This window comes from Triticum aestivum, chromosome 2D (genome assembly GCF_018294505.1).
Source record: "Triticum aestivum cultivar Chinese Spring chromosome 2D, IWGSC CS RefSeq v2.1, whole genome shotgun sequence".
In the NCBI taxonomy this organism is placed as follows: domain Eukaryota; kingdom Viridiplantae; phylum Streptophyta; class Magnoliopsida; order Poales; family Poaceae; genus Triticum; species Triticum aestivum.
In genome coordinates this window covers 652,927,825-652,954,152 of record NC_057799.1, presented here as the reverse complement: position 1 = coordinate 652,954,152, position 26,328 = coordinate 652,927,825, and the positions used below count along the sequence as shown (strand labels likewise).

The 26,328-nt window shown below is 46.3% G+C and overlaps 2 protein-coding genes and 1 pseudogene across 3 annotated transcripts in view; 2 read left to right on the top strand and 1 right to left on the bottom strand.

Annotated features, from left to right (window-relative positions):
• LOC123055408 (uncharacterized) overlaps positions 1–19,656 on the top strand; it is a 29,888-nt gene extending 10,232 nt beyond the window's left edge. The window contains exon 12 of one of the 2 annotated variants that reach the window (XR_006426639.1): positions 172–548. Coding sequence is in view for 1 of the 2 variants with exons in the window: in XM_044479424.1 (XP_044335359.1) it covers positions 19,612–19,632 (21 nt within the window). In the remaining variant the exon portion in view is untranslated. Of the gene's footprint in view, positions 1–171; positions 549–19,611 lie in introns of those variants that run through there. The other variant, XM_044479424.1, reaches the window with a different exon arrangement.
• On the top strand, positions 2,413–7,898 carry LOC123055409 (cysteine-rich receptor-like protein kinase 26; annotated as a pseudogene).
• Positions 19,657–20,985: 1,329 nt separating the features above from the next.
• Positions 20,986–23,016, bottom strand: LOC123056202 (uncharacterized). The gene has a single exon (XM_044479894.1). It carries the CDS (start codon positions 23,014–23,016, stop codon positions 20,986–20,988), a length of 2,031 nt encoding a protein of 676 aa, XP_044335829.1.
• Between the last annotated feature and the right edge of the window lie 3,312 nt (positions 23,017–26,328).

Genomic DNA, 26,328 nt, shown 5'->3' with positions numbered 1-26,328 from the left:
TTATGGATCTATTTTCAAATTTGACAAGTATTACACTCAGCAACCTGCACTTGACATTCAACTCGCCAGTCCTTGTTTCACCGCTTGCTTACCAAGTACCAACACGTTCTGTTGCTTGGTTTGTGGGCATTGCCAGAACTGACCTTCCTATTTGGTCTTGATCTGCATCAGGACTCGTGGGACTATGTGTGGCAATGTTGGCCAACTGGGTACCATCCCTCTATCGGATGCAAACTGGCGCAACTGCACTACAACCAACAATTCTGCTTGTCCGGTGCAGTTCATGTCAGAATTTGTGCTTCTTCTGCTGGTACGGCGCATGTATAGTCAGTGAACAAACCAAGTTAAGGCACACTTGGACCGGGCACGGCATGGCAGGAAGCTGTCCAAACCCTCAAGTTTGTACTTAACTGAATCTGAAGATATATACGCTGTAATGAACAAGCACGTATTATCATCCTTTTCCGTTTGAACTGTATCAAAAGAAAGCCCTTGTGATGTATACAAGACACGATGGATTAGCAAATGCACGATCGTTCCTTGCTATACACATTGCTTCCAGGTAACCATTTCTCGAGTAGGCAGCAAGTACTTGGTGCAAGGAAAAACAAATGCCAAAGCTATCGGTAGATACATCTACCTTAGATACTACTTTCAGTCGAAGGTAGATAGGTAATACCAGTTCATTCATTCTACTCCCTCCGGTCCTTTTTACTCCACATAAGATTTATGTCAAGTAAAATTTTACGGAGCCTGATCGAAATTATATTAAAAATATCAATATCTACGATATCATATATATATATATAGTACGGAACTAAAATTCATAATGAATCTAATGTTATTGATTTGGTATTGTGAATGTTGATATTGTTTTCTATAAGTTTGGTCAAACTATAGATGCTTTGATTCACCGTGTATTATTTTTTATTGAATTATTGTTGCATTGCAATATTTGTCTTTTACTTATTGATGCACCGTGCTATTTATTTGTGATTTTCTAATATTTAGACTATATAAAAAGGATGGGGACAGATATTTGGTGACTGGTTGAATGATTTCCATTATGCCGGATGTCCTCGGACATTGTCCATTTGATTATCCGTGTTGGAGATGCCCTAAGCTACCTCCAGCGCATGCGCACTAGATCTATATCCAGGCGCTTGCACTTATCCATACCAGATCTCAAAAAGAGAAAAAGAAAAAGAGTGAATTCCATTTTTAACCTATTGCTTCACATTTGAGACAGATTTTACCTCATTTAGTAGAAATTCTCAATATTTATCCAATTTAGTGAAACTTGTGCCACAGATTACCCCAATTAATTTTTCCTCAATTCAGTGATGACTCTGTATGACATGTAGGCGAGTAAATATTGAAAACTACCACGTTATAGGTAAGTGTCCCTCAGAACTACCATTTTTTTGTTCGCCAAAAACCTACTGAATTTCTCCTAAAAATTTACTAAAAACTACCACTTTGAGTTAGGTACCAATTTGGGCTGTTTAAACGTGAATATGATAGGTCTGGCCCACCTGTCATAATGTGGATGACATAATGTTGATTAGAAATGTTCTAAAGTTTCTTGGCACAATAAAATATTCATTGAAAAATATTTTTTTTATGAAAGACTGAGGCAAAAGCAATTTGTATGTATTGGACATAAAAGGTTTATAGAGACGGATCATGATGTCCAGAAGATCACCGACGACACCCGTGCCCGGTCGACAATCATCGTCTATAGTGAGTAAACATGGTCTATGTGGTTGCTTAAATACGAAAATGAAGTTTTCATATATGGTTTTAAAGATGCAGTAGTAGTAGTAGATGAGTAGCCCTGACAATGTGAAGCAGGTTTTTTTCTTGAAATGATAATTGATTCGTCTAGCTTTTCAACTTTAAACATCTTTGTATGTGTATGGACATGTTTGTATCGCATGAAAAATCCGAGTGACATATATTTTGCCGGAGTGTTGATTCATTTCCGTTCCGGCAAAATTCAGGCGCTCGGTATGTCCTATTTTAGCAAAGGTCATGCTGGACTTTTTTCGTGAATTTTAGCATGACTTGTGATAGAATGTAGGAAATATCGAGTGCCTTGGATTTGTTGGAAAGAGAACGTAGGAAATATCGAGTGCCCACGGTTGATCCCGGCCATTGGTTGCGGGGGTCGAAGGTACTCCCTCCGTTCTTTAAAGAGTGTACTTCCAACTTTGTTGGAAAGTCAAACTGTTTTATGTTTGATCGTATTTATACAATAGTACACCAACATTGGATATGGTGGCGGCGGCTCGAAGGTGGTACGATCGAGTTTGTGTGATGGCAGCCTCAATTAGTGAGCACACCGTTCCTTTTGCACCGAACGGGATAAAATGCAGCGATTTTAATTATCGGAACGACCTTCCCCGTGTGGTTTTCCTCTGGTTTTCCTGCGTACCACCGAAGTCAAAGAGAGAGAAGCCGCGTCCTGCATTTCCCCTGCCGTCCCAATATCCGACCACCGCCGCGCAAGTTGGACCAAGAGGCGACTCCGTGTGTGTGTGGGTGGTGGCTTGGCAACGGCGACGGCGACGGCAAGCGCTCCGCGACGCCGGTCGCCAGGTTTCTTCCGGCCCTCATGTAATCTTCTCCTTTTTCTTGGTTTTCTTCCGGTCTTCATCGTGCAGCCGTGCGAGTCCTCATGCCATGCGAGCTACTTATAGATGATAGTAGATCTGAAATTATCCTTGGAGTGGATGGCAGCGCGTCCACGGCGTGGGGCGCGGGCGCGGTCTCCGGGAGCGCGCGACCGGAGGCCCCCGAGACGGCGAGGGCGTAGTACTCGACCGCGTAGCTGCGGAGAGGTCGGGGCGAAGCGCGCGACGACGGCGGGGAGGACCTCCGTGGGAGACCGCATCGGGGCTTCGGTCGGTGGCGGCAGACTTGCTGGGTGGTACTGTAGTGTAGACTGGGGTGGCGAGAGCAGAGTAGGCGGCGGGCAGAACAGAGCGAGGAAACGGTGTGGGTGGCTATTGATTCTCCCAACCCCCCAAAACCGGAGGAGTGGCCGGCGTCGGCTCCCAGGATTCATCCCTCCCCCCTCCCACCATGCTCCCGGCGAGGTTTCCGCTCGTCGGAATCGCTCCCGCCATGTAGATTTGTGGATATAGGACGTCATGTAGGTTTGGACTGCTCCTCAAGCTAGGGGGTGTGGCTGTGTTGTTTGCTTGTTCGGGTCGAGCACCCCTTGTTTCTTTGCTTTGGACACCATGTACACGCCACCCCGCGTTCGTTCATGCATGTTTTGTGCCCTTACTTGTACCCATTCTCTTTTCTTCTATCAATGGAAAGATACGCAATCTTTGCGTATTCATGAAAAAAATAGTGAATGGCATGCACCTAACTTGTTTTGTTTTGGCTTATCTTCTACAGTTATATTGTTTTGGCTCCAGATTGAGGGGCACCATATGTGCAACCCCTCTGCGGAAGGAGAATAAATTCTTGCAAGTGTTTGTGTATTTGGAAAATAAAAAATGTACGGCGAGTCTAGCAAACATGACAACCTTGAGTGCATACTACAAGATCAAAGTTCAAAACCAAGTGCTGTATCACTGAATTTTTTGAAAGAGATCACAAACAACTTTTCTGATGAGCGAGTACTCGGTAAAGGTGGTTCCGGCGTGGTATATAAGGTAAATTAAATCATGTCCATTTAGTCTACTTTCAGATACGTATGTAACCTATACATATTAACAACAGATGTGAAAACAGGGTGTGCTACAAAGTGGGGAAATAATTGCTGTGAAGAGACTTGAGCCATCAATGGCTGGTTCTCAGAGTTTATTTCAGAATGAGGTTGATCATCTTATGAGGCTTCAACACCCAAATATTGTGCGATTTCGGGGTTACTGCCATGAAACAGTGTGGTTATATACAGAGTTCGAAGGGCAAAAAGTTTTTGCTGAGATCTCAGAAATTTTGCTTTGCTTCGAGTATGTCCCTAAAGGAAGCCTTGATGTGCATCTTTCAGGTATGGCAATTCAATATGGGGCATTTATTGTTTTGAAGTTTTCGTCTTCCTCTAATATTATAGTTTGTGTGGTGCTGATACGCTACGAATGTTATGACGTATTAACACGTGGTGCTGATATCTAATCTATGCATAATAAAGCAGAGCATACAATAGAAATTTAGTCCTTTCGTATGTTATCTAGAGCTCAGCAGCTGCCATGAAGAAGTTTGAAGGGATAATTACAATGCTGAAGATAGTCAGACGTCGTGGCTGTAGAGGATTAGATAGACATAGGCTAGATTAGAGAATAACTGGGAGACTAGTTTCTTGCTAGACTCGAAAGTATAAACATGCCATCCTTATATAATGGATGCTCAGGTACTCTTAGACCTCTCCTAATATGATTGGGATTTTTAGATCTTCCCTAATATGTGCAATTGGGCTCTTCCACAATCCTGTACTTTCCTAATAGACTCTTACTGCCGCTGCTGTCCCTGCCTTGATACGGTCAACCTATATGTCCACGACAACAACTAAAAAGGTTTTCAGATAACGTATGTCAAATGCTCTCCTTTTGGTAACAAATGCAGGTGGATCCTCTGAATTTGATTGGCACACGCGCTACAAAATAATCGAGGGGATTTGCAATGGCTTACACTATCTTCACGACCAAATTGATAAGTCTATTCTTCACTTGGACCTAAAGCCCGCGAACATATTGCTTGATGAAAATTTGGCACCCAAAATTACAGATTTTGGGCTGTCAAGACAGTTTGATCAGCATCAAACTATTTCCTCTCCAAATCGTGTTGGTACATTGTAAGTTTAGTGCCTCTTTATATCTTTTAAATCATCAGCAAAAAATGTTTTTCTAGACTTCTAGTCTCTTTAGCACTACAAAGTTCACTCATGTTGTGATGCAGAGGCTGCATGGCTCCGGAACGCATCGATGAAGGCATAATCACACCTAAGTCAGACATATTCAGTTTGGGTGTGATAATAATGGAGATAATAACGGGACACAGGCACTACCCAGGTGTTTCTGGAACATCTTCCGAGGACTTTATTGAGCTTGTATGAGAATTCTGTTTCAACTTTCATGATGGAATCCGTTTTAGGAGGCCATGTTATGTTTTATCTTTGTACAGTGACTGAAGATTCTTGTTCTGACTTTGTAGGAACTTAAAAAATGGAGAAACACATTGGAGAAAGCACAGGGGTACACAAACCTAGAAATGGATTGCGAACAAATAAAAAGATGCATTCAGATAGGTCTAATCTGTGTGAATCCTGAGTGGACCGAAAGGCCTACAACAACAAAAATTATCAAGATGCTTCAAGGATTGGAAAGTTTGGATCGTAACATTAGCGATGAGGTAGAGTCATCGGCAGATCAGGTACGGTCACTTTAAGGCAATGCATTTGTGGAACATGTACTATTTGCTAGTCTTTCTTATTTTCTAGAAACAGTCATCATAATTCATAACCTCTTAAAGTGCACAAAACATTGTATTTTGATATCTGTATCTACAATATTAAAAGCGCTACAAACTACAAACACTACTACCAAATCCAATATGTTACTGAGAATAGCAAGCAGATTATAGCTGTAACCCATCAAGTATCTTGGCTGCTGAAACTTGTAGAGTCTTTTATTAGGTCTCATTAAGAGTCAAGTACCTATGTGGTTTTAGGTGTTCACCTGTTTCAGTCGATTTATCATGGCTGTGGTTGTATGTAGTTCACATTTGGTATGGTAGGATTGATTTGTTTTTTCTAACAAAGGCTCAAATTAATTAGTTAATTTTGATTTCCAGTACCTATCTTACTCCAACATGTTTTTATTTTACTTATTTTTGGATAACATTCATAAAGGTAACATGTATAAATTTGCTCAACTCATAAGTAATTACTCCCAAAGTGTACAACCAGAACAAGTGAGGTATTATTAAAGAGCGTTGTAATACACATTGAATTTACTTGAAATTGTTATTACAAGCTAAATAGATACTGATTTAGTAATAAGGTAGTAGTAAAAATTATGAAAAGGTATTGCTCAATAAAAATGGAACCTTGCAAAGGTAACAAGCAAGTTGGCACAAAAACTTTTTGGTGGCGACATGCACATATACAATTCATCCTCAATATTGCAACTGATGTTGCTTCCTCCAGTTCCCTAAAAGTTGTCGTGCAAACTATTAAACATTTGACTTTTACTATATTTAACAGCATACATACTTGAATGTCATATGCACAAATTTGTCTTGGAGCGTAATTTCACATTATATTTCAATAAAAATTTGTAGTCGAAGTTGTCCTTTTTAGACCGACGATGTAAAAGTTTTATTTATCTTCTCCTCACCAACTGTCAGATCTCAAATGGACTCAAAAAGCACAGCGATTGCTTTGGGGTTACTGAAGAAGGAAAGCTGTCTCCTAAAAATACATTATGTATTGGGATATTGGAGCAAGCTGAAAGAAGGGAACCAGAACTTGGGGAAGCATCGGTTTCTCTTGCAATGGCTGGTGACTGCCTACATGGAAAGTTGTTGTACCTTGAAAACCGAGGTAATCCTCATCTACAAATCATGCAGTGTTGCTTGATCTTTTCAAAATTGTCTGTTTTTCATGGACTTAGTGGTGTTGCAGTTCTCCATGGGCAACTAGCTGACATGCTACTTTTTTCCTCTCTGGGAAGTTGTGTTTCACAAAAATATTTTCATGCCATGTAGTTGCTTTGGCGATGATATTGTTCCCAGCCGAGGCAAGAGTAGCAATGGAAGTTGCTCAAGTGAATGGTACTTCGGAATTTACCCTTGGTTCTAGTGCAAATCCACTTACGGAGATACAACGGACAACCTTTGATCTAAATGAAACTCCTTTCAAAATGAAGGATGTGTACTTGGCTCGGATGAGAGTCCTCTCCAAAACAGGTGAGGCACAGCTTGCCTTTATATAACAATGGACATTCTATATTATTTATATTATCAATCTGATAATGTTCTCTTCTTTAGCTTATCTGCTGTAACATTCTCAATAAGAAAGCTGGTGTAACTGAAGTTGAAATCCCAGATTTTATCCCCCATCTCCTGTTAATAGGCCTATTGTTGAGTGCCTTGAAAGATTTACACTATCTTGCAAATCAATTGGAAGAGTGTAATTCTTGGCTTAACATCGATGTGTGAATGGTGAACAAATTAACCCCGCAAAAAAATGGTGAACAAATTAGCAATTTTGTGCTCTTTAAGGATGGTAATCCATATGGATCTAAAGAACTATTGAGTGAAGACTATAATCATGCAAAATGCTAATCAGGGGTTAATTGCTAATGATTGGTCTTGCTTGTGTGTAGGGGGTGGCGATTGAACTAGTTGTGCATAATTCTTTTCGGATTCGATTAAAAAAAAAGATATTTTACCAGATTTTTGGATCTGGACTAATTGCAAGTGAATGTTTATACCAGTTGAACTTGGCAAACGCTTCTTCCCGCGTTGTTCGGATGTGCTGGAGAAGATGATGGATGATGAACCCGGGCTGGCTGCCCTCGGAAGCGATTACATCCTCTGAGAAGAATAGGTTTCATGACCTGCCAGATGTGCTTCAGAAGGCGTTCACTGCAGGTAAGCGGAAGCAGCATGGCGGAGCAAGATGTGGTAGAGCAGGTCCAGGGGCAGGGCGCCGTGGCTGGTACTGACAACGGGAGTAGGAGGATTGCTTGATCGCCCGTTGCTATAGATTGGTATGGCATTAGTGCGTAAACTTACTTTCCTCCTAACGGATCAACTGTGATACCGAATTTGTAAGATTTCTGTCTCGCCTCCTACCTAATCATATTCTAATCCAATTGGAGTTGTTAATTTGTATTTAAATCCACAACAGGAAGCCGTGAAGATGTACTTTTTGATACTGCTGATCATGAATCGTACTGTGTGAGTATGTCGTTTGACCTTTTATATTTGGTTTCTGAACGCATGCTCTTTTGTGATTACCATTTCAATTCATGTCCTCTAGAAGACACCTCTGTGCTCGGATAAGAAGCTCTGAGACGCTGAGAGCAGGTGACTGCTTATTCTCTGTTCTGAAAATTGAGTGGAAATGAGATCAGGTTTAATTTCACCTACGATGGTTCCACCTGGCAATGACCGTACGTGTTTACGTGTCGTGCTTTTGTTGAAGGCATTGCGTGGAGTCTGCTCGGACGTGCTCTCCAAGGTGAAAACCCAAAAACCGACCTTTAGTGGTTCGGAGAGGGAACATCTAAGAGTAGTCATTGGGCTTGCTTGCCCAACTCCAGGCGCGGCTACCAGCACATTGTTCGACCCAATCGATGGAATCTGCTGTAAGCCATGAGATAATAAGATGAATGGTATTAAAAAGTTTGAAGATAACTCACTCAAGCTAGTAACATGTGGAGGAGGGGTCGGTGTCTGTGGCATAGGTCTGCCGTTCATTGCAAAAAGTTCGTCCATCAGCTCTTTCAACGACCGCACTTGCACAATATGTGTGTCGATGATGGACCGGTCTTCATCCCGCGATCTCTGTGCCTCTTCCCGCAGTCTCTTCTCTTCATCTAGCCGGGCCTACAACATGTCAACGCAAAGTCATCAGCACTGCAATGCAGACATGCATGACCATTGTATTGACCAATGAAGAAGAATTGACTTGAATTTCCTCAAACATGACCAGGGTTGGAGGCCTGGACAAAATCGATATGAACCACTCTGGACTTGTCCACCTTTCGATGATCTTATCCCAACACGACGTTTTGTCGGTGCACCAGCGAGGAACCGCCTAAGTAAACAAAATAAATCTTATCAAGGAAGCTAAGTTCTCATCCCAACACGACGTTTTGTCGGTGCACCAGCGAGGAACCGCCTAAGTAAACAAAATAAATCTTATCAAGGAAGCTAAGTTGAGGTCACCCCAAAGTGTATCGTCCAATATGAAGTGTCTCTGATACTCTCATGGTTAAAGGAGTTGTGCATAAGTTAACTTCCCATGTTAGAGCATCTACAGCAGGGCGCCTCAAATCCACCTTATCCGCCCGGGTGGGCCGCCCGGTCACTGTTTGGTCAGAATTTTTTGACCCAGACGGCCCCCTCAAATGTTCCTCCAACGTCCGGGCTGACCGGCATCTTTCATATCCAGCCCAAATATGAGGAGGATATGGGGCGCACCTAGGCACGCCCGCCATGTCGGACCCGGTCCATGCTGGCCCACCCGACCTCACATAAATTCCTCCACATTCTCTCACCGGAACAAACCCTAGCCACTTCACTCCCCTCCCCTCCACTCCCCTACGCCACCCAAACTCGTCTAGGGCTCCTTCCGGCCGTCTCCGGCATGGCGGGCAGCGGATCCGAGTCCTTCACCTCCAGATCCGTCGACCCCAAACTCATCCCACGAGGTCCCTAGGAGGAGATGGTCGTCCAGCTTGCGCTCCGCCGCGCCGGGGAGGAGGCCCGTGCACGGCTGCGCTCGGACTCCATCCGTCGGTATCCATTTCGTTCGTGCAAATGGTGCATGGATCCGACGCTAGGCCAGCCGTAGCTTCCTCAGCAGAGGCCATGCGGTCTGTCTGGCGTCCGAGCGCACAGGCGGACGTGCAACCCCTTCGTTGGTGCGCTGAGCATCGGGACGCACCATGGGCCTCGTCCGACGAGGCCATGGCACGGCGTTCCCGCCGTGCAAGGCACCGGGTGCGGCAGCCCTCGCGGCGGTGGACGTTAGCGAGGCGGAGTCGCATTCTCCGGCGCCCCGTATGGCGCATCAGTCCGGGCACCACAACCGCATTGTGGTGGACGTCAGCGGCTCGTCCCCGGACGGATCTGTCATCGATCTGACGTCCACCGGCACCCAACGGTTTCTGGGCTCCGACGAGGAAGAGTAGGGCATGGGAGACGGCGGTGCCTTGAGTCCCGTGAGCCGGCTCATGTCCCATGCCCTACCCTACCTTGCCGGTGACCTGACCAACACTCTGAGGGACGTAGCCAGCCGCCCCGGTCATGGTCAGGGCGGAGCCTGGCGGGCGGGAGCAAAACCGGACGAAACCCCGCTCAAAGATCACTGCTTTGCATGTAATAATATGGATTTGAGGTTTCTAATTTCAGGTATCCGGATGTGGAATGCATTTTTTGAGGCGTGACCGGTCACTGTCCACGGACGCGTCCGGGCACGCCCGCGGATGTTTGAGGGGTCGGATTTACTAAGTCCGGCTGTAAATGCTCTTATGGACTATATAGACTTCTGCGGAAATCATCTGTAACAGCATCTCCAACAGCTGCCCAACAAGTGGCGCGCTAAAATTCAATTTGCAGCGCGCCGATCTCCTGCTTTGGCGTGGCGGGGAGCGCCGGCTCCAGCGACGGCGGTAAATTTAGCGCACGCGCGCAAACAATTTGGACTACGGTGCATAGATATTTTGTTCATAGATAAAAAACGATACATAGTTCATAGCATAGATAAAAAACGATACAAAGATATTTTACATAGTTCATAGCATAGATAGATAAAAAGAACTACCGTGCAACTATATAATTAAAACTACAGTGCAACTAGAACTACTCCTAGTCGTCCTCATCATCACCCTCGCTGGTGTTGTCCGAGGTAGAGATCCACATGTCATCCCAACGATCGTCGTCAGACCAGAAGAACGACTTCCCACCGGCGTTGACGAGATTGCACTGCGATATGGCCAGTGCCTTCCGCCGACGCCTGTCCGCCCGCTCCGCGCGACGCCTTGCCGTCCTCTCCGCCCAGAAGGCGCGCTCGTTGGCGACGTTCTCCGGGTGGCGCCGGCGCCACTCCGCCATGCTCGCTCGTCCTCCTCGGCGATGAGGAGGCAACGCTGACGCGACGGTGCTCCGCACGGTCCAGGTCCGTGATAAGACGAGGAGGAGGGGCGACGGCCTGCACCTGCTCGTGTAGACGTCGCGGAAGTTCATCTGCGAGCGAGGCCTCTCTAGGCACCACGCCGCCGCGTCGTACGCGCGGGCGGCCTCGTGCGCGGTCTCAAACGTGCCGAGGCCGAGCCGGACGTCGCCGGACCGGATCTCAGCATAGTAGGCGCCGGAGGGGCGTTCGCGGACGCCGCGGTAGCCCGAAGATCCTCGGCGGCGCGGCGACATGGTGGCGTGGTGGCGGCGGGGTGGGGAAGCGGCAGAGGAAGCGGCGAGAGTGCACGTGGCAGTGCGGATAGGGATGGGGGCTGGGTGGCGAGCGCTGCAATTTATAGGAGCGCCGAAAGCAGTGCGCCAAATCTAGCGCGCGACCGCCCGCTTTCTCCCGCGCGCGCAATCTTTCCCTCCTTCGCTGGAGCGCGCGAAAACGTCCCGCGCACGCTATTGTGCCAGTTTATCACGCGCGAGCGTCTTTTGGCGTCGCTGTTGGAAATGCTCTAAGTATAACATATAACTTGGGTCAATTCAGCACGAATATTCTACCAACATCGTGCCCCCAAATATTGTCGACGTTACCGCTATGCCCATGATCAAAAAAATAGAACCATCAACCAACACTTAGCTAGTCCTGGGCTTACAATTATAGTAATTATCGATTATTTAGGAATATAATAATTAGTATAAAATACGAAGCAGCACATTCTCTTCGGCAAAGAAAATATATATTTCCAACAGATGGTGTATATACTTGCTAAACTTCCGGCCGGTCGGTCGCCGTGTCTCTGCACCAACCATCCATGCGTAAAGGCACGCCCTTCTTCTCCGGCGCGTGCTTGGCCTTGACTCTGACGTACCGGCGGACCAGTCGGACCACCCTCCTTCCCACCACATGTCCAGGCAGCTGTTTCCTTGCATCAGCAGCTGATGCTGCGACTCCATGACCATGGAGGGCGGCTGTGGCGACGCTGATCTCTCCTTGGCTTCCGGTGGCAGCGCCGGGGTCCCTGTCGTCGCCGTTGATGGTCTCATCTATCAGCTCCTTTAGTGAGAAAATACGCGAGTTATCCTCATCCTCCTCCTGCGGCTCCTGGAGGTAACACGCCGTCTCTTCATCGTCTCCGTCTAGCTGCAGCGATGTCTTGTGCTCAGACGGTGGCTTCAGCTGATGAGCATCTCGGTCGCAATCAGCAGCGACCGACCTTGCAGCAGCCGGTCTTCTTATTGTCCTCCTTGACATGGTAGCGTCGAATCTCCGAGGCCGGGTTTCGTCATGCGATTCGGTAGTCATTGTTGGTCCAGTGAACTTATTTGTAAGAAGAAGAAGAATATCACATGGATTTTGTATGGGATCTCCTTGCCTGGTACTGGGATTTGGGAGGGAAAGTTGTTCATATATATACAGCCAGGCCAGGGAGATGAGGACCTAGGTGTTTGATGCGTCTACGTGCACGCATCTACAAGGGAGCTATCTGATCAATGTTAAGTAGGATTAAAGGCAACATATATATGCATGGTACACAAAAAGAGAACTCAACCAAGAATTAGGTCATGGGTGGTAGCAGGCTTATATCTCCATGGCAGGTACAAGAATGTACTAGCCTACTAGCTAGGGATAACTTAGGGATAAAGCCCAAGGAATGCATGGAGGTACTCGTCCATATGCCATATATAGACGAACTCTTCTAATCCAATCCAAGAACCAGGACGATGTTGTTAGGCAATAAGCCACGGTGGCGAGGCCAGTGAGCGTTGTGTGCGCACTGGTCGAGCCGGGTGCAGGTCGGTGGCCGCGTCGGGTCCGTGGCGGGGCGTGTGTGAGTGCGTACGTGTGTGGCACAGGGGTGTGATATGCATGTGCATCCAGTGTGTGTGTGTGTGGGGGGGGGGGGGGGGGGGGGGGCAGGTTGTTGGCGAGCTGCACGGGGTGATCGTGGCCGTTCTATTGAGGCTCGCCGTGAGCCGCACGCGTCGTGGGCGTGGCCAGAGAGGGCGCAACGGGCACACGAGAGTGGAGGCGTAGGTGCGTGCCCTGGCGCTGGCTCTGGGTATAAGACCCGTGCGGTGACCGTTGTAACGACTGTGGCGTGGAGTCTGAGCTCCGGTAAAAGCTATTCGAGAGCAGGCGAATATGCTTCGGAAACCACCACGTCCCTGTTCTTCCTTCTTACTCCTCGGTTTGTGCCAGAGAGAGAGAGAGAGAGAGAGAGAGAGAGAGAGAGAGAGGTGCAGCGAGAGTGAGAGAACTAGCCTGAAGGCGTTCGACGAGAGATCACGGCGGCGCGCGCAGGCCGGTGGTGAGTTCATGCTCACGGCGGCTCAGTGGGCGGCAAGGCGGCATCCGCACGGCGACGGCTTCGACCACGAGCGGCAGAGGGAAGCGGCGCGGCGCGGCCGGTGCTACAATTGTGGCCAGCATGGGCACTTCCGGCAGAGAATGCACGAAGTCGAGGAAGGCATAGACGGCGGAGCAAGCTCTTCTCACATACATCAACGTCGAGGAATCGGTGCTCCTGTAGACCGTGTCTTAGGCAATAAGCCACGGTGGCAAGGTCAGTGGGTCGGTGGCCGCATGGGGTCCGTGGCGGGGCGTGCGTGAGTGCGTGCATGTGTGGCACGGGGGTGTGCGTATGAACGGCAACCTGCACTTGACATTCGGCACGATCGACAGTCACGTTTTGTTGCACGGGGGTGTGCGTATGAACTGATCAAGACTCGTGTGGGACTATATATGTGTGGCAATGTTGACCAACTGGCCGGGTGGGCATCCCTCTGTCAGATGCAAACTGGCGCAACTGCACTACAACCAACAATGAACACAACTGCAATGTTCCGCAGTTCATGTTGGAATTTGCATTTCTTCTGCTGGTACTGCGCATGCATGGTCAGCGAAACAAAAACAAGTTAAGGCACACTTGGATCGGGCACGTGATGGCACGAAGCTGTCCAAACCCTGTAATCCCAAGATATTTATTTGTAGGACACTGTATTGAACGAGCACGAAACTGTATCAAAAATACAAGATATTTCTGTAGGCCTAAACTAGCCTACAAAAATGTTTTATATTTTGGTACAGAGGTAGTACACAACAAACACTTGGTGTAGGATTTTTTTTTTACAAAATATATTGGTAAATATTACTTCCATTCTAAAGTAGGTATATAGTACTCAGAGTTCATTCATTCTACATGGGGAGAAGCAAAGCAAGCAGCAAATGGAAATACATCAAGAACTAACAAGGCTTTTAGTTATTGATGCACACTGGTATTATTTTTATTTGAATTATTGTTGCATTGAAATATTTATCTTTGAGTAATTGATGCACTGTGGTATTTATTTGTGATTATTTTTAATATTCAGATAAAAAGGGATGCCGGGGACGGATATTTGGTGACTGGTTGAATGGTTTCCATCCGGCTGGATGTCTGCGGACATTGTCCATTTAATGATTCGTGTTGGTGATGCCCTAAGCTTACCTCTAGCGCATGCATTTTTTTTACAACAAAACTTCTTATCTATTCATCTTCAATCATGGCAGTACAACAAACACAAGAAATAACAAAAATTACATCCAGCTCCGTAGACCACCTAGCGATGACTACAAGCACTGAAGCGAGCCGAAGGCGCGCCACCGTCATTGCCCCTCCCTCGTCGGAGCCGGGCAAAACTTGTTGTAGTAGACAGTCGGGAAGTCGTCGTGCTAAGGCCCCATAGGACCAATGCGATAGAACAACCACCGCCGCCGATGAAGAGTAACGTAGATCGGAAGGATCCAACCTAAAAACACATGAACGTAAACGAATTACGACCAGATCCGAGCAATCCATCAAGGACAGATTCATCAGAGACACACCTCCACACGCCCAACAATAATGCTAGACACACCATTGGAACAGGGGCTAGGCGGGGAGAATTTTATTCTATCTTCAGGGGGGCCGCCGCCGTCTCGTCTTCCCGAGTAGGACACAAACCCAAAATGAAAAAAGACAGCTGAAAACAGAGCCCTCCCGCCGGCAAGGGCCAAGATCCACTACGCCGCCATGGCCCTAAGACCACCGAAGACGAGGCGGACCGACGGCGGCGCCGGCGGGAGGCAAGGGAACCCTGGACTTTTCTTGAGGAAGAGGCAACCCACTTGGGAAAGAATATCTCTAGCGCATGCATACCTGAACTATGCTCAGGCGCTTGCATTATCTCAAAAAGAGAAAAAGAAAAAGAGTGAATTCCATTTTTATGCTGTAGTTTCAAGTTTGGGACATATTTTACCCCATTTAGCAGAAATTCTCAATATTTACCCAATTAAACGAAACTTGTGTCACAAATTACCCCATTATTATTTTCCTCAATTTAGTGCGGACTCTGCATGACACGCATGCGAGTAAATATCGTAAAACTACCACATTATTATAAGTAAACTAGATTATACCCCCGCGCGTTGCAGCGGGACATTGTAGCCCAAAGTTGCATCCTTTTTTGGGATGTGAGCCAAACATCTTAAGATAAATGATAGGCGCCCTAGACTATAGAGGACGAAGATTGCTAAGGTAAGAAAAGGAAAGCAAACACATTGTGCTGTTGATGTACGATGATATTTAGTCACTGAAATAGGATGTTCGTCAGCTGAAGCAAACCAAAACTGCTAAATGTATAAGTAACATCATACTTGAGTGATAATTGTCTTCAAAACAATATCCTAACATTATATGTTGTCTGCCATTACATTAGTGCCCTTATAAAATTTGGGAGAAAGATCTATCTTGTAGTTCTGCAGCACACTATAAATTAAATATCTTGAGATCCCAAAAGAAAAGAACAAAGGTTATTGTGCATCGTCTTAGAAACCATGTGTGACAGTTTGCAGCGATATCACCATATAGGCTAGTTAACGTGCGCACCATAATATTTCGTCTGACAGTAAGTGATAATGCCAGAATATTTAATTTAACAAAGATGTTGAAGTAAACTGTCGATTAAGAAACATCATGAATATGTACAACAATTATACGTCAACATTGACGTAATCTCCTGACAGTGATCCAGATATGCATTTTCAGTAAACCAAAGTAACTAAATAGGAAGTAGGAGAAGATTTAATAGACCAAAGTCTATAGATCAGTCAACACTTGAGGCGAATATTCATCACTGTACACAATTTTGAAAGTACAAATTGCAATACTGTCTGAATTTCAGAAACTCCAGCAACATCAGAAGCTAGAAATGGCTTACTACTGCCTTGAAGATCTATGTACATGCACAATGAAACTTAAAGACAAACGCAAATACAAATTTTCTTGTTGGCAAAAACTATGAAATGTGTTGATCTAGCGTAAAGGTTGAACTGAAACCCTGCCCAAATGTTAATTGTGCAGAGTAAGAAATGTGTACATGTGGAATATCAAGAAAGTAATTGGCTGGCATTAATTGTTTAATCAGTTAAGGAAAAGTGCCTAGTAGACAAAAATAAAAATTATTAGGTACGTATATTTGGAAACATATCACCTTTGGAGCCCATCAAATCGACTAAACGGGAGAATAGCATGGCGAGCAAATTAAACAGAGGTAATTGGCCACAATCGCAATGCATGATGGTGAGAGAGAGGGGCTGCAGCAATAATTCTCGTTCTTGCTACAAACAACCATGCAAGACATGTAGATGCAGTAGACAAAGTTGGTGTCGCATGGTCGTTTGTCAGCTACTCCATCGCCTCCCTGCGGCTCAACCAAGGTTCAAGCAGTTCTCAAGCAGCTGCAACTGGTGACATGTATAAATCAGTAAATATCACTGAAAATCATATTTGAAGAGCGTGTTTTGTACCAACAACTGTAGACTGATGTATATTAATAAAATAAAATAAATTCTTATGGCCACAGCAAATGAATAACAATAGCGAGGTTTAAAAATGGCAAGTAGAAAAGGTATGACCAAAGTGTTACCTTCTGATTTCGTTGTAGATGCTGAATCGTATCCATGGATCAAGCAGCTAACCTTCCAAGACCCGGTAACTTTCTAAGTACATTACAGTTTTTTAAGAATGAATTCACCATCAGTATTGAGCATAAAATGAATATATACATGGAAGACATGGCGACACAAAGGTAGCCTATTGACAAATCGATTTGTAGAATCAGAGAGAGGAAAGAAAACTGTGTAGAAGATATTTTGCCCCAACAGACAGTGCTGGATAAGCTCCTAAGCGATGTAGGAGTCCATTAGGATGCAGCGGACGATGGGGATTACCTTGTGCAGTGGCGGGGATCCTCATGGGTAGATGATGCTGAGGACAACCTTCATCGCGGGGTGGGCGACACCACGGTCGCTTCGATCCTAAACGGTGGCGGACACAGTGAGGATGATATCATGCACTCACTAGATGGTGAATACAACCACGGTAAATGGGAACCCAGTAGAAATAGGCAGTTGTGGTGAAGAAGATCAAGCACATGGATGGGGGATGGGAACGGAGAAGATGGGGGAGGCGGAAGAGTCTGAGAAAGCCGATCTGTTTGTCTTCCTCGAAATAAAAGAAGCTAGGGTGGAAAAGAGAGGAATCAGTGCAGTGGGGACTTTTGGGGAAAGGAAGTGGTGCGATGGAAAATCCTTTGGGAAAATAAACCTGGTCTGTTACAGAAGATGGAAGAGAAAACGTGACACGTGACAGCTGCGGGCTAACCAAAATTTATACTTCCTCCGGTTTAGAAGGCACACTTCACTTTTCAGGCATTTTCAGAAAGGATTAAGGCGTGTGGCAATTAATACTGGGTTAATTAGGCTGTTTTGAGTGCGCGTAGGCCGCATCCCATGAATGCAGTCCTTTTCCTCCACCACTGCATGCGCTAGGACTGCTCGTTTACTGGCTATGGGGCATATTGCGCATTAATTTCTCTGCTAATTGGACATCGTAGTTAATATCGATGCTATTTTTCAGTACGCGGTACAGCCAATCACTAACCACCTTGGTCCGAGAGATTTTTTTAGTGTGTCTTGTAAACTGTGACGGAGAGAGTACCACACAATTTGTTGGATTTTTTTCCTGAGGTGGCATGTGGGGCATAGACGATGAGGTGGATGGGCTGCATGTCAAGAGAATTAGTGTAATGGGGATCAACTATTTAGATATTATAGATTATAGATGTCCCTTGGAACTACCACTTCTTTTGTTCACCAAAAACCCACTGAATTTCTCCTAAGAATTTACTAAAAACTACCACTTTGATTTAGGTACCAGTTCGGGCTGTCTTTTTTTTTGGAAATTTTCAGTCTATTCATTTTCAATCATGGTAGTACAACGAAAACTAGAAATAATAAAAATTAGGCACATGTTCTGTTTAGACCGACTGATCCCATAGATTTCGTAAGCCGCGTCCATCGCTTTCCACGTGGCATGCGGCCCACGTCTCCCTCTCCAGAAGCGTCACGGCCCCTCCCATCTCCCCTGATTTCTTTTTCCTTCCCCATATATCTCTCTCTCTCTCTCTCTCGTGGTTCTCTCGTCACCGACGACCACTGCCTTACAAGCTGCGACTTGCCATGTTTGGTTGTAGGCCGCCGACAGCTGCTTCAACCATGCCACCACCGCCTTCGCTACTGCTGCAACCAACTTTGTCTTTCTTCCCCAGCTTCTCTCCTCCCTAGATGCAAGAACACCACCAACATCCAACATGTGAGGTTCCAACGGCTCCAACCGTGGATCTCACCGGTGGCGGGTTGATTCAATACAAGGGACACGTTGCAACGCCCCTGTGGATCTCGTCCCCGGCGGTGCAACGCCTCTGCTGCTGCGACTCGGATCTCGCCGGCGGCGGAGCTGCAATACAACACCCTTTGTGCTGCGACTAGGGTCTCGCCGTCGGCGGAGCTGCATAGAAAAACACATAGTGCTGCGACCTAGGTGTTGACGCTGGATCTCGTCGGCGGCATCAAGGGCCGCTGCATCACAACTCCGGCACCACTTCATCGGAGCTCCGGCGACGTCGGCGACCGCTACATCACAGCTCCGGCACCACTGCATTGCAGCTCCGGCGACCGCTGCATCGCAGCTCCGGCGGCGTCGCTGCATCGCAGCTCCAGCAGCGTCGACGACTGCTGCATCAAAGCTTCGGCGGCGTCGCCGCATTGCAGCTCCGGTGACCACTGCATCACACAGCTCCGGCACCACTGAATCGTAGGTCGCAGCTCCAGCGGCGTCGACGACCGCTGCATCGCAGCTCCGGCAACACTGCATCGCAGCTCCGGCGGCGTCGCTGCATCGCTGCTCCGGCGACTGCTGCATCACAGCTCCGGCACCACTGCATTGCAGCTCCGACGGCGTCGGCGACCGATGTATTGCAGCTCCGACGGTGTCGGCGACCGATGTATTGCAGCTCCGGCTACGTCGCGGCTGCTGCCTCCATGCTGCTGGGCGTGCTTGGAGGGCGACCGTGGGCGCTGCATGGTGGTGCCTGTGCTGGTGTGTGTTGAGGCGAATTCTGATCCACGGGACACAAAGCGAACAGCTATGATATGCACTATCGGACGGTTATCAAGGCGGCCTATAGCTGCGAGCTATCAGCCGGCTTACGCCTAGCATCGCCCTAAAAATTACATCCAGATCCGTATGTTTAAACGTGAATATGACAGTCCTGGCCCACCTGTCAGGTGCCACATTGGCATGCATGGAGACGGCGCGCACCTGATGACCGCTAGTCTTGTATCATAACCAAACACCATGTTCTGCTGTTCTGCAGCTAGCTGTTGGTGAAGTGTGATTTTCTCACAAAATAAGACATCGGGGCGCTATCATAAACAAACATGCATAATCCTAATGTTGCATGCAAAGCCGTGTTTTTCTCTCCTGAATCAACTGCTTCCCTGAGATATAGATTGCGAGACACGTGCAGGACTTCTATACCCGAGCTGAGGTAACCTGGGGCATTTTGAAGCGCAAGAAAAGATCTGAACACAACGGAGTTGGTAATGCATCGAGACCCTTAAGCCTTCGCTTATAGGAGGTTATCCCAACATTTTCGGGTACTGGGGGAACAAGATAAACATCCGAGCATTTAACCCTGTGAGGCATAGATGTAAGCAATTTGTACTTTGTGCAGCCAGCCACATTCTGCCCATCTGAGATGTTCTGGGGTCAAGGCATCAGCAGGAAGGTAGGACGCAGTGACCAGAGGGAAATCACATGAGCTCCGTCCATTCTTCTGCAAAGTGATTTGTTAAGTGAAACTCTGGCAAACCAACTGTTGCGCTCAGGAAGGTAGGATGCGTGCAGTGACGGCATCCTCTCAAGTAAGCCTCCTCACTGACGCATACTTGAAAGGCCAACTGTCATTTCTGTTGAATTCCATATCGTTTTCGCGTGCCGACTTTAAATACTCAGCAGTGTGCTCTTGACATTCGGTCTTGATTTATTTCAGGGTTATGCATGGGAATGCTGGTTAACTGGTTAGCATTGTGTTTATCAGAGGAGAACTGGAGCAACTGTGCCGCAACCGGAGTCCCTTCTTCTTCGTGGTCGGTGCAGTTCATGTCTGGAATTCGAGCTTCTTCTGCTCTCTGCACCACGCACGCATGGTCATACAATACCAGTTGACGCAGGACCAAGTTAACCAGACACTTGAATCGGGCACAGCACTATCTATTTCTGTGAATACTAGGATGTACTGTGATGAACAAGCACAATTGTGCACTTAAATACTACTGTACGTCACGTATCACCATCCTTTTTCTCTTTCAAAGCGCTCTTGCGCACTTAAGATCACAAGGATGGCTCTTCTGGTATATGGAAGACACGAAACTACATCCATCGAACTCTTTGTAATATTAGCAGATGGGCAATTGTTTTTTTGCTGCTTGTCTGCTTGTGTGCTCGGGACAATAGTACTCAGAGAAAAATGCAATCAATTACACAATTATTTGTTATACAGTTAAATTCTTGCTGCATGATGCCGAAAAGGAAATAAATCCCAACGCAAATCCGGGTGATAGTATTGAATTTCATACAAACGGGAAGCAGAAGCATATTACAAGAAAGCAGCAAATGGGAAGGGAAAGCAGCAGCGGAGCATACATCATATGCTCGCTGCCGCGAAGGACATCACTGGCGATGGAGTTCATGGCTCCTGCAACTGATCAGATTCATGGTTGCTCACATGTTTGAGGACGTAACTTCTGAAGTACTCCACCACAAGGGCAGCCACGGTGAGGAGTTCGCCACCGTTGCTGAGCTGCTTGGCATGAGAATACCCGCTGCATCTGTACCCGGTATAGCATAACATCTCTGTCCACACTTCCGCGAGCATCTTCAGCACATCAGTGGGTTGGCCAAGCTTTGCAACACTCAGCTCGCGAGCAAGCTCACATGCTGCAGCCAGTGTTTCATTATCGCGAATGTGTTGCACCTTCTGAGTATCCGCTATATTTACCATATTTACCGACGTAAAATAGTCTGGGCTCTGTTTGGTCGACAAGTCTAGCAATCTACTAGTCAATTCACGGGTTGTGCTGTATCTGAGACCGGTGAGACAATAGCACATTTCAACATACTTAGTGCGGCCGACGGAGTCCGGCAGCATGTGGGGGCGTGCTGCAAGTAGGAAAACTATGTAATCGGACATTGCCTTGATTGCCTCGGCAAGGCGACGGACATCATCATCTTTAGACCACAGATCTCTATGCGTACGGAGGTAGATGTCCGTGGCGATGTGCCACATGAGGATACTCTTATCCAAATCCACCATGACCCGCTCCAGTTTGATGCCCAAATGCGGCCAGTTAATTAAGGCCGCTCTGCCCCGTGAATTGGTGATATGATCCAGCCCCTCCTCCTTCGCCCTAGAGTAGCCGACTTCATAGGGGCTCGGCTCACTCTCGAGAACTTGTTTCACCACTAGGTCCTTGATGGTTGTGGAGACAGTGATGGAGCTCGAGTATACCATTTTGTTCCACCAGTCCTCTATCCACATCCAGCTTGCAATCCTGCTTCCTTGGCTGGCCCTGCTGTGAACACACAAATCAATTAGGTTGTGTTGTCCCATAGAGTTTGACCACCACCATCTTGAATCATCCCTCTTCGGAAGAACGAACCGACGGATAGACGCGATTGCATGGGCAAGCAAACCCCACATTCTCATTCTTTTCCCCCTGACTTCATCATAGGACAACTTCCCTAGGATCACAGTTGGCCATCTCGAGAACATGGCCCTTAGCACTGATACCATCTCCAGTGTAACAGCCCCACCTAAGAGAACATATGTGATGACAATGTCTGCTCTGCTATGGTGGTGGTCACCCGCAGATAAATCTGACCTATGGAATAGCACGAACGCAATGACTATAAACACAGGAGAAATGACGCGTATGCAGAGCCCATACCATGTGTGCATCACCTCGGCCTTGCTGTACACAACATCGTGCATTAGGCTGAGTTGCATCTCCACCACCTTTAACAGTTTATCAGAGGGGATGGGATGTTTGTACTGACCTAGGTGTACCACTATTCTGGGCAATGGTCCCTGCAAGAGATCCTTCGGAATATCCAACAAGAGGTGGGCTATCCGCAGCAGGCCCTCGGTGTCCCCCCAATCCGTAGGAGGTCCTTCTGAAGAATCTGTCCTGTTATCGAAGGTCTGGTACGTGTGTCCTGATGCGCTAGTGCCGGCACGCTTCAGCGCCCACACCCTCTCGCCGTACTTGATAACGCCCACCATAAATATGAGGGCTGCGGCATTCCAGATCCGTGCATGGGTGCCGACGACAACGGACTCATAGAGGACATAGGCGGCCGCAGCGACCTGCACGACGAGTACCTGTAGGTGCCGCAACCAGAGCCGATTGTCCTCAATGGCGTATGCGGTGATGTTGTCCTGCCCACCAAGGTGTATTAGCAGGAATGGTGCCCAGAAAGCCATCAGCTCGTGGTCTTCTGACCTGCTCGTCACAGACAAGTGACCTAGGGTGTATATTGCTATTGAATCAGCCAAGATGAACGCTGACCAAATAAAGGCCCTTAGCACGCCAGAGTCTATGCGCCGACGGAACTCCGCCAGGACGAGAAGCACTAGCTGCATTGCGAAGCTCAGAAGCACCATTACTTGGATGCCGCGTTTTTGCCATCCATGCACTTGCAACTCCACTATCGTCATGGTTTCTGAAATGACAAATACAGTGAAAAAAATAAATACAACAAACAGATTGGGCTGCATGTTGTAGGCCGGCGAAGAAGAAAATTCGGTTACATGGTGTATAATTATGTGTTTTTCTTCAAAAATTGGTACTCCTGACGTTATCTACTCCATCCGTTCCTAAATATAAGTCTTTTTAGAGATTCCAATATGGACTACATATGAAGCACAATGAGTGAATCTACACTCTAAAATACGTCTATATACATATGTATATAGTCCATATTATAATCTCAAAAAAGACCTATATTTATGAACAGAGGGAGTACAATATAGCGGGAATATATTTTGTTTTTGAAGTCAATATTCATAAACTTTGACCGGGGTTATGGAGAAAATTATCAATATCCATAATAAACAAATATCAATAATTATGTTATTTTTTTAACAGCTGGTACTCCCTACGTTTCCATAATATAGTGGATATAGATATTTTTTAAGTCGATCTTTGTAAACTTCGATGGATGTTATAGAGAAAATTATCAATATCCATAGTAAATAAATATCATAATTATGTGATTTTTTTTTTCCAAAAACTGGTACTCCCTATGTTTCCATAATATAGTGGATATAGATATTTTTATAAAGTCGATCTTCGTAAATTTGATGGATGTTATAGAAAAATTATCAATATCTATAGTAAACAAATATCAATAATTATGTAAATTTTTTTGAAAGCTGGTACTCCTTACGTTCCCATAATCTAGTGGATATAGATATTTTTTTAAAGTCCATCTTCATAAGCTTTGATGGATGTTATAGAGAAAATTATCAATATCTACAACACCAAATATTTGCAATACAAAAATACATCGTATGATCTATCTAATGATATGCCTTTTTTTTGCGGGATATGTATTTGGTATCATAGATGTAGATATTTTTCTGTATAAACTTGGTCAACATTTACAAAGTTTGAGTTAACAAAGGTATATACACACTATGTTATATAAGAAATGGAATATATTTATTATAAACAGTATACCCAGAAGGCTACAGTTATTAGATATTAAATTTACTCACAAGCAGAAAAAAAGTTATTCTCCACCCCCTCTCTAGAACCCTCTCTCTCTCTCTCCCTCTCTCATAGGCTCATAGCACATCTGCAATTTGCGCCCTGCTGTTGTTTGTGGTCGGGCTGCTGCAGCTAGCTAATCAAGACACAAACTGATCTACTGGATGAAATATGAGATATTTGGAGTGTTGGTGCGAGTAACTTACATCGATATGTAGCAGGTGAAGTGATGGATCGATGACCCTATACACGCCTGCTTGCGCTGCCGCCGCAGCCGGCTAGATGAACAAATTTGAGGTGGAGTAAGGTGAAAATGGGGAGCAGCTTTGGTCCTCAGCGCATAGCATGAGCATGATGATGAATGAAGAAGCCTCGCAAGAAAGACGCAAGGAGACGTGTTAGTCTTATCGGCATAGATATGCACCCACTACATAATAAAGAAATGAGTCCACATGGTAATATTAGATAGAGAGTATAAAAATATGAAGAAGACCCCATCTAGTCTAGTCTTAAGCTTAGATCGTCGTATAAAACCAGTTTCAAGACGAGCGCGTCGGCACAATGGCCGGACGGCCGGTTGCTCCTCCTAGAAGCTGACAAACTGTGAGTGCGTGTACAGTGTACGTGCAAGTAGTCGCCGCATCGACATTCGTATACAATGTTTGTTACTACGGCTGCTGCCAATGCATGGGTGTTTAGATGAGGTGCTAAGCACATTAAATAGCTTAGCAACTATACTCCCAATACATAGGTGCTTAGCTTATGGTTGCTAAGCTTGCTTCATTTAATGATTTAGCAACTAAAGTTTTTCATGTATTGGTGAGATTTCTTTCTTTAAATGTTTTGCCTAGGTTCACGCGCTTAGCATTGGTTCTTCCTGGGTCACCAAACTCATCTCTCTCCTCTTAAATAACTTGCTACATCAGATTTTTTGCCTACGTGGAAGGCTTAGCACCTGTATAAGGTGGAGCATTGGGAGGGGCCTAATGGAGGAGCATCTTTCACGTGTTCCTAAAGCAAAGTAAAGCCGTTTTAACTGTACTTTAGCATGCATCGGCTGGGGTGGCTGATTGAATGGATTGGACCGCTCCTCGTCGACTTATCACCAGTTAGCTAGCTAGCTGTGTGCTTTCTCTTTTCTCTGAATTCCGTTAGCGCATCTCCAACCGTTGCACAAATATTTGGTACCCTAAAAATGGTTTTGGATGTGCAGAGAAGATTTTTGGCACCCGACATTTTTCTGCTTTTCAGCAGCCCTAAAACTGGTAAAATGTCACGATCAGAGGATGGAGAGGAGCTTGGTGGGGACAGCGATGCTGACGGTTGAATCCGTCGGCGGAGAAGTACCGGGGCGCTTCGGGGACAATGGCGAGAGCTTGGAGATGGCGAACGTTTACGAAGTTTGACATAAAAGAAAGTCTATGCGCACTACAGCATAGGATATTCTTTTTTTAACATGGACCTTCTTGTTAGAGATAGGAACTCATACAATGTAATCCCAACTAATTTTCCTCTAGTTTTCTCTCCCGTAACCATCTCTATCTCTATCTCCTGTAACCACCTGTATCCTAGCGATCGGGTGAGACTTGTATGCCACGCAAGAGCTCTTCTTGCTATCGATCAATATAACCCACACGGCTCTCTACGGAGAGTAGGAACGCTTCCACGACACCTTACATGGCATACAGAGCCAGCCTCTTCCAATCTATCTAGCCTTCGATCAAAGTTCATCGCCATGTCTTCTTCAACTCCGGTTGCCCTCAACCTTGGACAGCCGCCAAGCGAGAATTGGCCAGGGGGAACTATCTCCTCTGGAAGGCTCAAGTTATGCCGGCCCTGTGAGGAGCGCAAGTCACCGGCCTCCTGGACGGCACCAACGCAGCGCCCCCGAAGACGGTGGAGCAGCAGCAGTCGGATAAGAGCACGACCAACGTGCCGAATCCGGTCTACGGACCATGGCTATCCAAGGATCAGCAAGTTCTCAGCTTCCTGCTGAACTCTCTGTCAAAAGAGATACTTGCACAGGTCGTAGGAAAAGAAAGCACCTTCGACCTATGGACTGCGCTCACAACCCTCTTCGCCTCGCAGTCACAATCTCGGATCACGAATCTGAGAATCGCCATTACCACTACCAAGAAGGGAAACATGCCAAGCACCTTGTTCATGTCCAAGATGAAAAGCCTAGCGGATGAGTTGGCGGCTGCTGGTCGACTGTCTCTGATCCAGAGATGGTTGATTACATCCTCGCCGGCTTAGAT